This window comes from Lontra canadensis, unplaced genomic scaffold, assembly GCF_010015895.1.
Source record: "Lontra canadensis isolate GAN:19392208 unplaced genomic scaffold, GSC_riverotter_1.0 scaffold49, whole genome shotgun sequence".
Lineage (NCBI taxonomy): Eukaryota > Metazoa > Chordata > Mammalia > Carnivora > Mustelidae > Lontra > Lontra canadensis.
The window spans coordinates 220,647-237,129 of record NW_022631043.1 but is presented as its reverse complement, the minus strand read 5'-3'; the positions used below and the strand labels follow the sequence as shown (position 1 = coordinate 237,129).

At 66.9% G+C, this 16,483-nt stretch overlaps 1 protein-coding gene across 2 annotated transcripts in view; it reads left to right on the top strand.

The window, feature by feature from the left end:
• ADGRB1 (adhesion G protein-coupled receptor B1) overlaps positions 1-16,483 on the top strand; it is a 63,132-nt gene that overhangs the window by 24,408 nt on the left and 22,241 nt on the right. For both annotated transcript variants that reach the window (XM_032873458.1, XM_032873457.1), the window contains exon 17: positions 11,522-11,663. In XM_032873458.1, coding sequence (XP_032729349.1) covers positions 11,522-11,663 — 142 coding nt within the window. The remainder of the gene's footprint in view (positions 1-11,521; positions 11,664-16,483) is intronic.

Genomic DNA, 16,483 nt, shown 5'->3' with positions numbered 1-16,483 from the left:
GGTCACACTCTGAGCCCTGACCCCGGTGACACGCTGAGCCCCGACCCTGGTCACATGCTGAGCCCCGACCCTGGTCACATGCTGAGCCCTGCCCGTGTGTCTTCTCTGGAACCTGTTGAGGACGCTCACAGATGATCACATGAGTGTCACATGCTTCCCAGGCCACCTCCTCTTCTAGACACATGCGACAGTTGGCCATGTGACGTGCTCGTCTTAGAAATACTGAGTCAGAGGCTCCCGCCCACAGCACAGACCCTCCACCGGCCTCGCCCCCAGTTACACACACATTTCCACATGAAGCCTCAACACCCACACTCAGCGGCTCCGTTAACTCTGGTTCCTGACAGCTCCCTGGAGCCCCCCTCGCCCCAGGCGCCCGCATTATGCGGCCGAATTCCCCTTCCCAGCCGCAGACCCCGACGGCTGCCCACTCCAAATCCCGGCTCGCGCCCCTTCCCTCCAGCACTGCAGCAGCCTGGCCCTGGCAGGGAGGCCCGGGGAGCAGGGGTGTTAGGGAGGGAAAGGGGGGTCTGCAGAACTCCCAGCTGTGCAGGAGGGTAGGTGGAGGATGGGGTGCAGAGGATAGACTGCTGGGTGACAGAGCTGATGAGGGCCCGGAGCCCGTCCTGGGCCCCGGTCTTGTGGTCCCAAGAGACCAGCTCCTGGCATCTCCCTCACGGCAGCCGCTGAGTTAGAACCTAGAAGTCAGAGCTGGTAAGATTCTGGGAGACCATCTGCTCTGCTCAGCTGGGACCCTGTGTGCAGGTGGGGGGCAGGGATCCCCGCCAGTGCGCCTCCTGGGATGCCCGAGTTTTGGGGGGAGGTGTGCTGGGGACCAGCCCCGGGAGGGCCCCGGGACCCACACCCACATGGGCTGCGGAGCCTCTGACAAGCCCTCCCGGCTTGGGGGTTTCTCCCCCTGGGTGGCTCTTGGCATCTTTACTCTGGTGAGCTGAGCCAGCAGAGCGGACGCCAGGATGGGCTGCCGGAGGGATGGCGTCCTGCACGCACCTGAAGCCCGACCCTGCTCCACGCTCTTCAGACATGCCTCCTTGACTCAGGAGGGCTGCTGTCTGCAGAGCAACAGGCCCAGGAGGCCTCCCGGCCAGGCCCTGCCACCCAGGAACGGGCGGGACCCAGGCTCTCCCCTCCACTGGGGCCCCTGCCCCAGTGTGTGTCCCAGTCCCTCTAAGAGCCTTGCCCCTATCCTTGGTTTCCTTGGAGAGGGCGGTGAGGGGCAGGCTGAGGGGCGGGGGAGCGGAAGGGAGAGTTGGCAGGGTCCCTAGGTCCCTGTCAGCGGCTGGGAGCCAGCCGGAGTCCTCCCACTAAGGCTGGTTGCTGATGGGGGTGGAGGAGGCAGGCAGAAGGGAGATGGGAGAGGGCGGCCAGTTCCCCCCCTCCGCACCCCCTGCAGCCCTGGAGTCTGCCCCAGCCCCTTCCCCTGTGCCCTTCCCTTCTCTGAGTCTCCCCCTACTTCATCCTTGCGGGGCAGGGGCTGGCAGAGCCACGCCGGGGACCTGCCCTCTCCTGCAGGGGCTGCTGAGCCCAGGCCTTCCTGTCTCCTTGCAGGGGCGGGAGCGGGAGGGGGCAGATGGGCCAGGAGGTCATGGCACCTCCCGCTGCTTCCTGGCTGACAGCCCAGTTCCCACCCCCGCCCCCCCCCCCGGCCACTGCCCTCCGCCCCACGGGCCCCTCGCTGCTGCCCCCCTCAGGGACGGGTGGCCTGTTTGCGCCTGTCCCCTGTGCCCAGTTCTGCTGCAGCCTCAAACACCACCTGCTCTGAGAGGTGCGGGCCCCTTCCTGCCCGTTTTCCCACACTCACAGTCCTGTCCCCTCCTTCCCAGCTCAGACCCCAGGGAGTGTTTCCTGCCTCCTGTTTGCCCCTTACTCCTGCCGGAACGCCCCCCCCCCCGGGCAGGGCCTGGGTCTCCCCTACAGGGGACACACAATTAAGCCCCCAGGAGGTGAACAGAGACTGCTGGACTGTGCCCGTTTGAAGGGGGCCTCATCCTCAGGGGACTGGGAGTCGCCCGTTCCCTCCTTCCCTGCAGCCAGTCTGCCAGGTGGGGTCTGGCAGCATCCCACTGTCGAGGTGCCCCCACGCCACCCACCCAGCGGGATATCCACCAAGGTGCACCCATCCCTCACCCCTCACTTGTGGGATGAGAGGGGGCCCCCCCAGGAGGGCAGGGGCCAAGGAAGCTGCTCCCACTGGAATGCCTGCTGGGCCGGTGTGTCCCAAGGGTGGGAGGTCCTGTGTGTGTCCTCCAGCCACATTTGGCGGGTCAGGAGAGCTCCTCGTTCGAGCTCGGGAACCCCCGGCTTGGCCACACCCGCCACGCAAGCCCAGGCCTCAGCCTCTCTGACCATACGATGGAGGAGACAGGTGCCCACCACCACCCACTCTGGGAAGGTGTCGCCAGCCCCCCAGCCCCCACCAGGCACCTCACAGACCACGGCAGAGGATGGGACTGCCAGTGCTGGCCCAGAGCTGGCCGCGGCCCTATCTGCCCCCTTCCTCTCCCGACCCTCTCCCTTGCTTTCCCCTCTCATTCTGCTGGAAGAGCACGCTGGTCACTCCTGGCCGGTGACAGACCCGGGGGCATGTCTGGAGAGGGGGCTCTGGCCGAGGAAGGGGGTGGTCTGGCCAGGAGCACGCGTGTTGGTGTGGAGGGCGCATCTCAGGGCGGGGACCTTCCCTGCATACAAGCCTCCTACCACTGTGTGTCCGGCTGTGACCCGTGGCCCCTGCATCCGTCCCGTAGCCTCTCCACATGCGCAGGTGGGTGGGGATGTGGTCCTCTGAGCAGAGCATCCACAGAGACACAGGGGTCAAGGAGAGGAGCCCCTGAGCTCAAGAAACCTGGCTGGCAGAGTGGGACCGGCGCTGGGTGGCACGTGGGTGGCTCTGTTTTGGAGGTGCCTGCAGGGGTGGGAGATGGGCCGGCGGGGCATGGGTGTAGACGAAGTCACCTACATTGCTTGTCTGCGGCCACAGGGCCGAGTGGCCACAGGCCTGGGAAGGGGGGCTTGGGACCAGGCGGGGCCGTTGCCATCGGCACCCGCACCCCCCTCCAGCAGCAGCCCCACAGGCTCTGCCACGTGAGTCTGCGTCGGGCTCTGGCTTTGGGGGGGCACGTTGCTGCAGGAAGGGGTGCACGCGGCGATGCACAGGGCCCCCCTGGCCAGTGCACAGAGTTGCTTTGGGGTGCTCCTAGCAGGGCCCCGTCCCCCCGTCCGTCTGTCCTTCCAGGGACACCATGCCAGAGCCGCATGTTCCCAGCGGCGCCCACCCACAGGGCGTGCTCACCCCATGGGCACACGGGGCCCCCCTGCATCCACCCAGGAGGGGGCTCCACCGTGCTCCAACATCTGGTCCTGCAGGGACTGCCCTGCCCAGACCCCGTCCTGCCGCCGTCCCCATCCTCCCGGGACCCTCCCAGGTCCAGCCCACCCCGAAGGCTGCCGGGCCTTTGCCCACTCTGTCCTTGCAGCGGCATCTGTCCATCCCTCTCTGAGGCCATGCCCCGAGGTCCGGAGCACCTGCTATGACTCAGCAGCTGAACAGGTGGGAGGAGCAGGGGTCCTACCTGCCGCAGGCCTGACCTCGAATCTCGGCCCCATTCCTTACTAACAGGGTCGTGGTGGGCGAGCCCTTTTGGCTCCTTGAGACATGGGTTTGCCGCAGGGCTGAAATGAGGTGATGGGTGTTGAGTGCAGGCCGTTCCGTGGGAAATGGTCAGCAGGTAGGCACTGTCCCTACCCCTCCTCCAGGAAGCTCGCGAGAGAAGGCCCCTCCCTGACCCGCACTGTGCCCTGCTGGGTAAGTGCCGGCCTCGGGGGCCCAGCGGGAGGTTCCCCATCTGGAGCCCACCTGGAGACGGGCAGCAGAGGCCCTCTGGGCCCCAGCGCAGTATGTGCAAAGGAGCTGAGGCAGGGGTCCACGGGCTGGACTTGCAGGATGGGTGGAGCTCTCCTCCTTTAGATGCTTGCTTCCCCTCCGCTGGAGGCTGTGACGGCTGGTTTCCTGAGGCAGAAAGATCTTAATTCCACTCCCCAGGCAGCCACGGCCCCTGCTGGTGGCCTGGGGGGTGGGGAGGGCAGTGATGCGGCGTGTGGGAGGACGCAAGGTGGGACAGCTGTGGCAAGGACTCCCAAGGTGTCAGTGAGGCCTGAGGGCCCATTCTTGCCCCCAGGCCTTGGTGCCGGTGCCAGGGTGGCAGGAAGCAGGGCATGGTGGGATGACCTCAAGTGCCAGACTCACTGGGCCTTTGAGAGTCAGGGGGAACTGCAAGAGGCCTGGAAGGTTGGGTGGCGGTCGGGGTGTGACCGGCAGTGGTGACGGTGTGGCTGCCTGTGTGCATCTGTCCTTGGGTGACGGGGATGGCGGGACCTCCCGTAAGACAGGTTCCGTCTACACAGCGCCCGGACACGGCAGGCGCGAGGAGCGCTCGCTGGTGAAAGCAACGGGCTTGGCGGCTGGTGTCAGTCCGGCCATGGTCGCGGGGCTGGCCCTGAGGAGGCGAGCCGGCCACGCTTGGGATGCTCGCAGCAGCGGCGACACCAGGCACCGTGAAAGCACAGAGACAGGGGACAGCGGTGGGGACGATGGTGCTGTCGATGCCGATGGGGGCAGTGCCGGCGCGGATGGCGGTGATGGCCGTGAGGTGTTGCCGGTGACCGTGTGATGGGTGATGGTGGCGGGCGCGTGACCGACGTCAGGGGTGTGGTGGTGATGCTGCTGCTGGGGTCGGGGGTGGCGTGATCACGGCATTCTCTCGGGGGCTGCCGGTGGTGGTGCCGACGTGGCGGTGATGGTGGCCTTGCCCATGCGTCGTGCGGATGGTGGTGGTGAGGGCGGCGGCGGCCACGGGAGGGAGCACTGTCGGGGCGTCGATGCGGTTCGTGCGACGTCGTCTTGGCCTCGGTGGCTTTGGGGCGTTCATGAGGGCACAGACAGTGGCGACAGTGAAGGCCGTGCGGCGCTGAGCTCGCGGCCTCCTCCCTGTGGGGCCTGGGCACGCCCGTGGCGCAGTGGCCAGCCCGGCCACATCGGTCAGTGTCAGATGCTCCCGGAGTGGAGAAGATGGAGTGGGAGAGCGGAGGGAGGCTTGGGAGGCTGTGGCATCTGGGAGGGCCTCTTGGAGGCCACCGGGCTGAGTAGGCTGTGACAGGTGGCCAGGTTTGGGATCTGTCGGGGGACACGGAGTGCAGAGCCTGCCAAAGGCAGGCCGGGGAGGGGCTTCCTGGATGAATGAGTAAGCAGACCCCTGGCGGAAGTGTGGGTGCCAAGGCAGTGGTCCGTCAGTGGGCAGAGGTAGGGGACGGGAGGGACAGGGCTTGGACGGAGGGGTGCCAGGGGGAGTTCTAAGTGAGGTGACAGGCTCAGGTCGGGTCCCAGGGGTGCAGGCCTCTGAGCTGGGGGAGGCTAGCAGGTGGAGCAGGGGCAGCAGGCCAGATCGCTGGCTTGCAGGGCTGGTGGGCCCAGGGTCCCACCCTCTCCCAGAGGCCCAGGTCTGCCCCGGGTGTGGAGGATGTGAGGGTGAGAGCCCGGACCACGGGAAGGGCCAGGTTTCCAGGCCTGCAGCTGGGAGCTGACTCCGAGCGTGGCTGGCGCCAGGTGGCAGTGAGGCGGCCGGCATCTCCGCATCGTGAGCAGAGGCTCCCGGGACAGAATCCTGTGGCTCAGACACTGGCTGCACCAGGAGGGCCAGCCCATGTGCAGGAGCGCAGGCTGGGTCTCACCCAGCAGCATGCTTAGCGAGACCCTGGTCAGGCAGGTGTCCTTTCCCCAGGGTCGACGTGTTGCAGACACCAGGATCCTCCCAGGACCATGGGTGTTGCCCCCAGGACCTGAGCCAAGACAGGATAGAACTGACCTGGGCCGGGCCATGGCGGGGCAGACACGACCTGGCCTGCAGGTTCTCATGAGCTGGTGGCCAGCAAGGATAGGTCTGGGCACAGAGGGAGCTCAATGAGGCTTCCCCAGAGGACCAGGTGAGTCAGCCAGGGGACAGGAGGGCCCATGGTCAGAGACGGCGGCCAAGGTCAAGGGCTGGAAGCAGGAGATGGCACCTGTGTGCTGGGTCACCACTGGCTCCGTCCAGCTGGCGTGGGCCGGCAGGTGCAACAGGGCTGGGGGAGCCTGGGAGTCCTGACAAGCTCTGGCTGTGGGCTGAGGCAGGACCCAGGGAGAGGGGTCCTAGTGAGGAAGCAGGACAGGACCTGAAGGAGGGGTCTGGTGCAATGCTCAGGAATTCACAGGCTATCCAGGTGGGCTTTCTGGAGGAGACTCAGCACAGACCTTGATCTGTGGCTCAGAAGTCAGCAGGGAGAGGTGGGGGGAAGGCCTTCTGATGGGTGAAGTGTGATTTAGCAGGGCCTCGTCCTAGGCTAGAGGGTGTGGGGAGCACGAGGGGAGGCCAGCCCATTGATGATCTTGAAGACCAGGCTGAAAAGTCCTGAGGGGCCTCTAGAAGCCTCTGCGGCAGATACTTTGCCCGTTCCCGGTTACCCTATTGGACTGTGCTGTGCCCACTCCGGCTTTTTTCGATTGTGTAGGAGGCTACCTATGAGTCATTCACACTCCAGTGTGAATTAGCCCATCAAACCCCAGGGGGCCCTGACGGTTCTAGTCCTGTAATAGACCTGCTCGTGGGCCGGCAGGAGGCTTCATGAATGCAGCGAGAGCCCTGGTTCGGTGGGTGGACGGATGGACGGGGCGGGGGGGCCGGCGGTCAGAGCACCCTCTCTGTTACCATCCCCCGATGATGTACTGTGAGCGCCAGGCCCAAGGCAATGCGGCCCCACGTGTCCCACAACAACGCACTGGGGGAGCCTTGGTTCTCGCCTCGCAGGGCCGAGAAGCTGGAACCCGCCTGAGCGGGAACAGACCCGCCCTCTTGGGCCGGGCACGGGCCGGGAGGCAGGGGGCAGAGGTGCCGCGGGCTGAGCCTCCTCCCAGGGTCTGTGACACCCCTTGGCTCCTGCGCACCCTGAGCGGGGTTGGGGACCGGGCCCGCTGCTGATGGCAGCCTGCTGATCTTCTCTGAGCCGCTCTTGTCCTGGGGCACAGGGACAGGCAGCGGCTCTGCTCGGAGTGCTGAGTGTGTGGTGGCGGGGGGCAGGGTGGTTCTGTCCCGGGAGCCCCTGAACGTGCCCCAAGGAGAGCCCCTGAGGAGCAGAGCAGTGAGGTCAGGTCAGGGAGGCTGGATGGGCCCCCGGGGCCCTGGGGTGTCTCAGCGAGGAGGGGGCCGTGGGAGCTTTGAGCTGAGGACGACATGCCTGGCACATTTCCTGGCACGGTGAGGAGGCCGGTCGGAGCTGCTGACAGGTGGGCCGTGGGCGTGGGAGAGAGCAAGGGGTGGGGTGGCGTCGAGGTTGCCATGGGCAGTGGAAGTTTAGAGGGGCGGAGGGCTGGCTGCCCAGTCTGGGCTGGTGTCCCCACCGGGGGGCCGGCAGCAAGGCAAGCAGGCTGGGCCCGGGCCTGCCCTCCCAGAGGAGGCTGCAGAAGAGGACACTGAAGCCGTGAGCAGAGCAAAATGGAGGAGGAAGTTGTGGGTCAGGGACCGCCTCACTGGGGGAGCCCAGGAGCCGGCTGTGGCCAGGGTGGCTGTAGAGGTGAACCCGCCTGGCCTCCCAGCAGGTCAGGCAGTGTGATGGGGGAGGCGTGGCTCTGCTCTGGGAGCCCTCGTCAGATGGGGAAGACACAGCCCCCCCAAACCTCCCCGGGACTCAGGCATGGACGAGCTCCCGCGCTCACCCTCTGGGTCTCGCTGCCCTCCTGGTCCTGGGGGTGCCACTGCCCCAGCTCCTCCTCTCGCCCTGGACCTAGAGAGGGGAGGAGGAGCAGGTGTCACTGACCCAGATTCCTCAGGCCTGGGCTCAGGGAGGTGGGGGGGTTGGCTCCATGACCCAGATATTCCAAGTTTTGGAAGCTCAGTCAAGAGGCAGCGCATGGTCTCCCGGTGCAAGAGGGGAGAGTGACCTGCCTGGGTTGCAGAGACGGGGACGGGGTCCCTAGAGCAGGGAGCACTCCGGTCAGACATGGGAAGAACTTCCAGATGTTGGGGTACAAAAGGAGGCCTCCTAGAGGTTTTGCTGAAAGAAGGACTGAGAATCCCCTGGCCTTTCCCGGGTGGGAGTGGGGAGCCTAAGACGCCAGCGACAGGGCTGGGGTCAGGGACTGCCTGTCTACCTGTCTGGCTGCAGGTCAGCCCCTGGCTGATGTCCAGCATGGCACGGGAGACTTGGCTAGCCCTGGGCGCCCCGCATGGCCTGAGTTCTTTTCCTGATGTGTGTGGGGGTGGGGGGGAAAGGGCGGGGGGGCACTTGGGCAGGTCACCTCTCTGTGCTCCAGGTCCCAGGTCATCCTTGAGGATCCCTCAGATGTGTTCCCCACAATCCAGGAGTTCGGAGGCTGTGTGCCTGGAACGGTGTCGGACAGATAAGGCTGGGTGCTTGTCTGCGGGCCCTGCCGCTCGTGCTGTGTGGCCCTGGGCGAGGGTACCTCCTCTCTGAGCCTCAGCGGCTCTGTCTGTGTGGGGCAGCCAAGGGCTGTCATCGCGCTTCAGGGACAAGATGCACAGGAAACCGTTATCACCCAGGAGTGGGAGGGAGCAAGGAGAGGGTCCCCCTCCCAGCGCACCTCCCTGACAACGGCCGGCCGGCCGCAAGGGCTCTCAGCGTCAGGGAAAGGTAGGGCCCGAGGGGGCCTGCATGGCTGTCCCGCAGGGTCCCACAAGCCCCTGTGCCCCCCTGCAGAGTGAGCACCTCAGCCCGCCTCCCGGACAGGGGGCCTGGCCCAGGGCGGGGGCCTTCTCGTGTCCTCTGTGACCTGAGGCTGTGGGCGGGCAAAGCAGGCAGCAGCCCCCCCCCCCCCCCCATGAGACCGATAAGCTAATTAGCGTCCTCCTCAGGAGCCCGGGCTGGCGTTCTCCCAGGAGGTGGCCTGCAGCTCTCAGCCTGGCGCCCTGCAGGCCCGGCAGCCGGGCTGCAGACCAGCCCAGCCGGCCTCACCCCGGCCTCGCCTCGGGGTGCTGCCCCTCCCCAGCTCCCAGGCGGGAGAGCTGGCTTCCGGATGCCCCTGCCCCTCTCTGTGCTCGGAGGAGGGGAGCAGAGGCTGTGTCCTCGCCCGAACACTGAGAAGCACAGCGGGGACTGGAACCAGGACTAGCTGGCCCCGGACTCCTGCTCGCAAGGATGACTCCAGGGCTGATGTCCCAGACGAGCCCTGAGCTGGAGAGCGGGCGGCGGCCTGGCCGCAGACAGGGGTGGTCTGTGGGGCTCTCTCTTGGAGTGGCGCTGCCGGCCATTTCCTGGCCTGCGCCGTGGTGGCTGGCTCAGCGTCTGGCCAGCGGCTTGGGCACATGGGGACGGTCACATATGCAGCTCCGGGCGTGAGGACAGGGAGCTTCTGGCGGGAAGGGGCACAGTGTTGGCGGGGCTTAGCGCCCCATGCCCCTGTCCCACGTGGGGCCCTCGCACTCAGCGAGGCCCTGATAGGCCTCTGGCCAACGGTGTGGGAGGACTAGGCTGGACCTGGGGTCTCCTGGGAGCTCCAGGACGCTCCAGGACCCTGCACTCTTGGGCTCCTTCCATCGTCCTGGTCCTGGTTTGCAGCTGGTGGTCTCTCCGTCTCTGGAGGCAGGATGTGGAGAAGGTCTCTTGTCTTTGGGTGTGGCTGCCCCCTGCCCCCCGCTGTGACTAGTGGCTGCTTCTGCACTTATCTCATGGAAGCCCCCTGACATGGATGAGCTTTGAGCTCCCCAATCCTGGGCCCTTTGAGCTCAGGCCACAGGGCTCTCTTCTCCCTGAACTCTAGACAGAGCAGGCCGGCTGGAGCTCCAGGGTGTGGTGGGGGTACCTCCCAGGGCCTGAGCCCCAGTGCTCCCGCAGAGCCTACGGCTGGCTCCTGGGCCATGAAACTCTGCCTGGCCGCCACCGTAAACTCGGCTAGCCCTCTTGGGCCCCAGAGGCTAGCCCCCAGTTTTTCTTCGCCGCATAATGGGGTCAGGTTCTTCCCTGAGAGAAGGGAATGAAAAGAGCAAGGCCCACGTCCAGGCTTCTGGCCCAGCCCAGAATACATCCCTGCCCCCCGGGGCCCGGAGCTCAGAGCAGGGATTGTGTAACATCTCCTGGGCACCAGCACCAGCCCGGGCTCTCAGATCCCTGCAGCCAGTGACCCTCCTCGTTCCCGGAGATGCTCCCGCATCCACGCAGGCACGGTGCTGGCGGCCTTGCGGTGTGTGCCCGCTTCACCCTCCCCGTTCTGCAGCTCAGGAAACGGGAGCTAGCGGCGAGGGTAGGGAACTTCCCCAGGTGACACCCTGAGGAGGTGGCCAAGGCTGGTGGATGGCAAACCCAGGTTTTGAGCAGAGATGGCACTCCCAGGGTGTGTGTGTGTGTGTGTGTGTGTGTGTGTAACACCTGCCGGGTCAGGGCCCCCATGGGGAGAGCACTGGGCAGGGAGCTGTCGAACCCCCAGCCTGCCAGGCGTGCAGGGCCGGGATAAGGCAGTCCAGCTGGTGGTGGCACTCTGCGGCTCCCTTGTGCTTGGGCACAGAGGCCTGACACCCCCCACTCGATTCTAGGGCAGGTCCTGGGAAGACCCTCGCTGCAGAAACCTGGAACTTTCCCCGAAGTCCTGAGAGGAGGCATGGGGTTTGAGTTATCTGCGGGAGAGCGCAGGCCTTTTGTGGCCCTGAGTTCGGGAGACCCCTCCAGGCGGTGGATCCCTCGGCAGGGTTTCCTGCTTGAGACATGCGGGAGCCCCCTCCCCCGGGGCCCCTAGTCGGCAGGCCCAGCGGCTCTCCTGCCCCCACCCTACCCCACCCGCAGGCCAGGGGCTCCAGCAGGCAGGTCCAGCCCAGGGCCAGCGGTGGTGGCTGGACACTCCTAAGTTCCCGGGCAGGCCGGCGAGCCTTGCAGGGATGCGGATTGGATCTACGGCGGCGACCGGTTCGCCGGCGGCCCCGGTGTGGAAATGGAAAGGCGCAATCCCGGGCCTCCAGACACGGGGGAAGGCTGTTGTGTCCCCGGCCTGGGGCAGCGGACGCCAGGGGCGGCCAGCCCGCGGAGGGGGAGGCGGGCGCGGTCCCAAGGTCACCCGCGCGCGGCGCCGGGCTCCGGGCTCCGGGCGGAGGCGGCCCCCCGCACCCCTCCCGCCGCGCCCGCCGCCCCCGGCTCCGCTGGGCTCGGCTCCGCTGGGCTCGGGCTCAGGCTCCGGCTCCCGCTCGGGCTCCGGCGCTGGCGGGGCGGGGGGGGGGGCCGGCGGCGGGCGGGGCGCTCGGCGGGCGCGGGGCCAGGGCTCGGCGGCCCGCGCTCCCGAGACTCGCTCTCCCGTGGCTCGGCGGCGGCCATGGGGCGCGGGGCTCCGGGGGCCGGCGGCGGGGCGGGCGCGTGGCTGCGGGCGCAGGTGCGGGCGCGGGCCGGCGGGGACAGGGGGCCGGGCCGCCGGCCGCCCGCCGCTCACGCCGCCCCTGTCCCCCCCCAACCCCACCCCGTGTGTCCCGCCCCCCAGGCCCTCCTCCCCCGCCCCCCCGCAGCTCGGGCCCTGGTCGTGGCGCGGCTGCCGCACGGTGCCCCTCGACGCCCTCCGGACGCGCTGCCTCTGTGACCGGCTCTCCACCTTCGCCATCTTAGCCCAGCTCAGCGCCGACGCGGTGAGACCCCGGCCGGGACGCGCGGGGGGCGCGGAGTGGGGGCGGGGAGGGGGCCGCGGGGCGGGCGCTTCCGGCGCGGGAGGGGCCGGACCCATCCCCGCCCGGGTCCGTGCGCCGGGTCGGTGTCGTGGCCCGCTGGCCAGCCGCTCTCTGGAGGGGGTGGGTGGGCGCCGGGTGGGTGGCAGCGGGGAGTTGGGGACCGGCCCGGGAGGGGCTGGGCAACCTCCCCTCTCCCCCAGGGGCCGATGGGTGAGTCTCCCCCACTCTCCTTGGGGGCCTGGACCTTGGAGGGAACCCATCCTCACGGGAGCTGGGCAGGCTGGGCCCAGGCTTTTGAGGACTGGGGGAGGGCTTGGCCTGGCGGAGCCTGCGTACCCCTTCACTTGGCAGTGCGCCCCTCAGCTGGGAGACGGGGCCCTGGCCTGCCAAGCAGAGGGAGGGGAAAGAGCTGCCACCTTGGCTGGGAGACCTTCCCCGCCCTCCGCAAGTGGACCCTGGTCTTTGGAGGCAGCCACGTCCCCAGGTCAGGGTCCCGGGGTGGCTGAGGGTGCTGGGTCTGGCCCAGGTCCACGGCTCCGCTGGGGAAGGCCCCATCATCTCAGGGGCCTCCTTTTTGTTCCCGTGATTCTTGTGGGGGCTGCTGGTTTCTATGGCAACGGCATCTGGGGCCAGCTCCCAGGCTGGGGCCCTGGGTGCTGGGCTTGGCCCCCTGGGGTTGAGGGGTTGTCTGTTGCAGGGCTGAGCGCCATTCACGGGTCCCAGGAAACACCCCCCCCCCGCCCCAGTCACTGAGCCCCCCGAGGAGGGAAAGGGGCTGGGGTCTTTGCTCACTAAGACCCCGGGTCTAAGGCCCATGTGGAAGGATCGTTGAGCAGCTGATGCGGAGGACAGACTGGGGTGGGGGACATGGCTGTCCTGGTGTTTGGGGCAGCTGGCCCTCAACCAGTGGGGGCGGCACAGCTCTCCCTTCAGAGAATCCTGGGTTCAATGTGAAAGATGGCTCCGGGCCTTTCTGAGAACGTTCTGCCCACCACCCTTTGTCCAGTGGGACATGGGTAGGGAGAGCAGTGTTGTCCGCTAGGGTTCCCCATGGGGGCAGAGCCCAATGGGACCCTAGAGGTCATCAATACTAAAACCTTCCGTTGGCAGGCAGGTGAACTGAGCCCTGGGGAGAGCAACTTGCTCAAGGTCTTGGGGCAAGTTGCTGGACAGGGGTCTGTGCTCTTGGTCCTGACTTTGGGGCATTCTCCCCCACTCTCCTGTCCCTGTGAAAGGGCTGTTGGTGTTGTCGGTTCTGGGGAGGGCCCTGAAAGCCGTAACCAGGGCCATCCCAGGGACTCCCTGGAAGAGGTGGCTTTCTGCGTAGGTGGTCATCAGTGGTACAGCAGCAGACTTCTGCACAGGGAAGCAACCAATGGGACTGGGGGCTTCCTGAGTCCCTGTGGGGCCAGACCCTGCAGGATGGGGTCCCCAGGTGGCCTCCCATCCTTTGGAGCATGGAGAGGAAGGACCGGGGACAGGGGAGCATTCCGGAGTGGGATGTGTGCCCAGGGTTGGTGTGGCTGAGTGTCGACACACAGGCTGGTCCCTCATACACACAGACTCCAGCCTCGTGCCCCGTCACTCTGAGCCTTCCCCTCTGCCCCCCGCCGTCAGATGGAAGTGACAGCCCTGAGGGTCGGGCCAGCTGAGGGTGTCGGGGGGAGGGCCCTGCCGCCCCAGGGTTTGCGGTGTGGACTGCGTGCCACGGTCTGTGCCTTCCGCAGAAGGTGGCGTCCCACCAGGGGCTGAGCTCTGGGTCAGCTGGGGTGTGGAGGCCGAGTCTGGTGAGGGGCAGGTGGCCGATGCTGGTGAAAGCTGGTGGAACCAGGAGCAGAAGTCTTGGGGTCCAGGGCCTTGCCCCCAGCCTGGCCTGCACCGGGGCTTCTGGGGCCAGGCATATTGGAGGTCGACGCATCAGGCTGGGCAGGTCTCGGTCTGGGAGGGGTCGGAGGTTTTGTTTGGTACGGGGGTCAGCAGCCACAGCTGGGGGGGTTGGTGTCAGCATCCGTAAAGGTGGGACCCCATCCCCATATCTCAGAAGGGGAGCTGAGGCTGAAGGCACGGCCACTCACGGGGGCTGGAGTCACCCAGGGGCCTTGGGGCTGAGGGCAATGTACCTGGCCACTGGGAGCCTAGGTGTCCCCAGCAGTAACTGGCACAGTGGTCATCTCTGCCCGACCCTGGGGACCCCTCATGGGCATGAGCGTGAGCTCGGAGCCAGAGCACCAGAAGGACCAGGGCTCCACCGCCCACCTGGTGCCGGCCTGCCGGTGAAGCTTGCTAGTACCTCCCTCCCTTTTCCTGGCCAGCTCTGGCTCCGGGGCTGACCCCGGAGACCCTGATTGGGAGGGCCCGAGCACGAGGGTGAGATCCCCATCTTGCCGCCTGTGAGGGACTGGGGCCTGTGCCAGACCCCAGTCCTGCCCGGGAGGAGCACGGGGTCTGCATCCAGACAGGCCTGCGGCAGCCCAGGCCAAAAGGACAGGTGCTCTGGGCACAGCAACAGCTTCCTTCCCTCCCCATGGGTGGTTTGGAGGGGAGCACCAGGAGGAGGTGTCTCGTGGGGCCTTGAGGGGCAAACAGAAGTTCACTGGCTGAGCTTAGTGGAGAGGAACAGTGGTCGTGCCAGGGAAGGTGAGGAAGGCAAAAGCCAGTGGGGGACAAGGTGGGGCTTGGAGGGCAGGGCAGGGGAGCAAGGCCAGTGCCGGGGAGAGCTGGAGCTTTACCCCAAAGGCAGTGGGGAGCTGTGTGGTGGGCGGGATGACAGTGCGATTGGGGTCTTGGAGGGCTCCGAGCAGGAGTGGGGACAGAGTACCCCAGCCGGCAGGTGGGGTGGTGGCAGAGGTGGGCTGGGCCTGGGGCAAGACAGGGCACCACCTACCCCTTCCCTGGCTGGAGTGGGACGGGCGTGGGGACTGGGGTCTGAGCAAGTGGAGGCATTGGGAATCCTGGGGCCCAGAGTGGCCACGGGGACCGGGAGTCCAGGGGTGGAGAGGGGGTGCGGGGCTCCCACCCCAGGAGCCAGAGAGGAACGAGCTCCCAGACAGGGGCATGGACCCAGGCAACCCCCCGCCACCACTGCCACCCAAGCTCCGTATGGAGCCAGACTGTCAGAGCCCAGCTGTGCCACTGACGGCTGGGAGGGCAAGAAGTGGCTCTGAGTCACATCTGTGAGGGGGTGATGCTGTCTGGCTCCGAGCTGCAGTGGGGCCTGGACAGGGGAGGGATCCACAGCCCGGCACACAGCCTGGCAAGGAGGAGCACTGGAAAGCCAGTTGCTGCCGTGATGTGCTGGGAAGTGTGTCCCCTGCCTCCCCGGGGTCAGGGCTCAGCGTGGGACCAGGGGTCGGGGCTGTTCTATGCGGGAGCTGTGAGCCACGGGCGTTGTTGGAGCAGTTACAGGACAGCAAAGACGGTGCTCAAGGAGGGAAGTCTGTGTTTAGGACGTGTTGCTGTGTAGAGGGTGCAAGAGGAGATGGACAGTGTGGAGTTGATGGGGTAGAAACCAATGGGGACCTTATAGACAACAAAAAAGAATTCCTGGGTGCGTGGGGGCCCTGTACCCCAGGGAGTCTCCAGACAGGGTGATGGGGCAGAGAGACGAGGGGCTGGTTCAGATGGAACCAGGTCAGTGAGGGCCCCTGGGAGGTGGCGACCTCTACGCTGAAGGCAGAGCCAGCCATGTGAAGGTCGGAGGAAGAGCACCAGGCAGCAAGAGGAGCATGTGCAAAGGCCCTGGGGTGGCACCAAACTTGGCGAGGGAACCGGTCTCCAGTGGGAGGCCGGCTGGCTTCTGCCCTCTGTGTGTGGGTTGGGGCCAAGCTCCTGCCCAGAGATCTCTAGTCCAACCCTCCCAATGAGGGCTAGAGCTCCTTGGCGCCCTGCCCTCTGGTTCTCCCTCCTCCCTTCCGCACATCATCTAGAGCCCGCAGGCCGGGGCTGTCGGGAGTGACGGATGAGCCGGGTGGAGAGGAGAGAGCGGGTGGGCAGGTGGGCAAGCGGGCCGGCAGGTGGCTGCCAGGCCTAATGAGGGCAGATGGAGGCAGATGGCCACAGAGGTCGGGGCCGGAGCCAGCCACAGGGTGGGTGTGAGCCACTCACTTGGCCACCTGTGACTCGTGTGGCCAGCCGAGCTTCAAGGTTCCCTGGCGAGTGCAAGGGTGTGAGCCATGGCCCAGCTCCCCCGCTGCCCAGGGACCTCCAGCTCCCCGCGTGGAAACAGGTTCACCCTGGGCCGTGACTCCAGGGACCTCCGGCTGCTTGGCTGACCTTGGCTGTCTTTCTCCCTTTTCCCAGAGCCTGCCTTCCCTGTCTCCATTCATCTATCCAGCCACGTGGGTTGTGTCCAAGCTGGGCCTGGCCCGAGGAGGCTCAGGAACATGAGGACATGGGGCTGTGGGGACCGGCAGTCCCCTCCAGTGGTGGGACCCGGGCTGGAACCCAGCAACACCCAGAAGGGCCTGGGGGGGGGGCAGGAGGGGGCGTTTCCCGTGTGGGGAAGGGCAGCCCAGGCCACGGGGACAGCACACACATGGGTGGAGGGCAGAGCATGGTTTCGGCGCCGTGCTGTCCGTGGGTGGGGACAGCAGCGCGAGGTGGCCCGGGTTCCGGCTCCAACTCTGGGGGCCCAAGGGAGATGGAAGGCGCTGCCTTGGGACAAGAATGCGGGGCCTTCTGAGGCCGGTGAGGTGGGAGGGCCTCCCTGGGCAGCCCGCCGGGGTCAGCGGGGTCAGAGAGCTGCCCTGAAGAGGGTCAGCCTACTCAGACCGGGAGCAGGG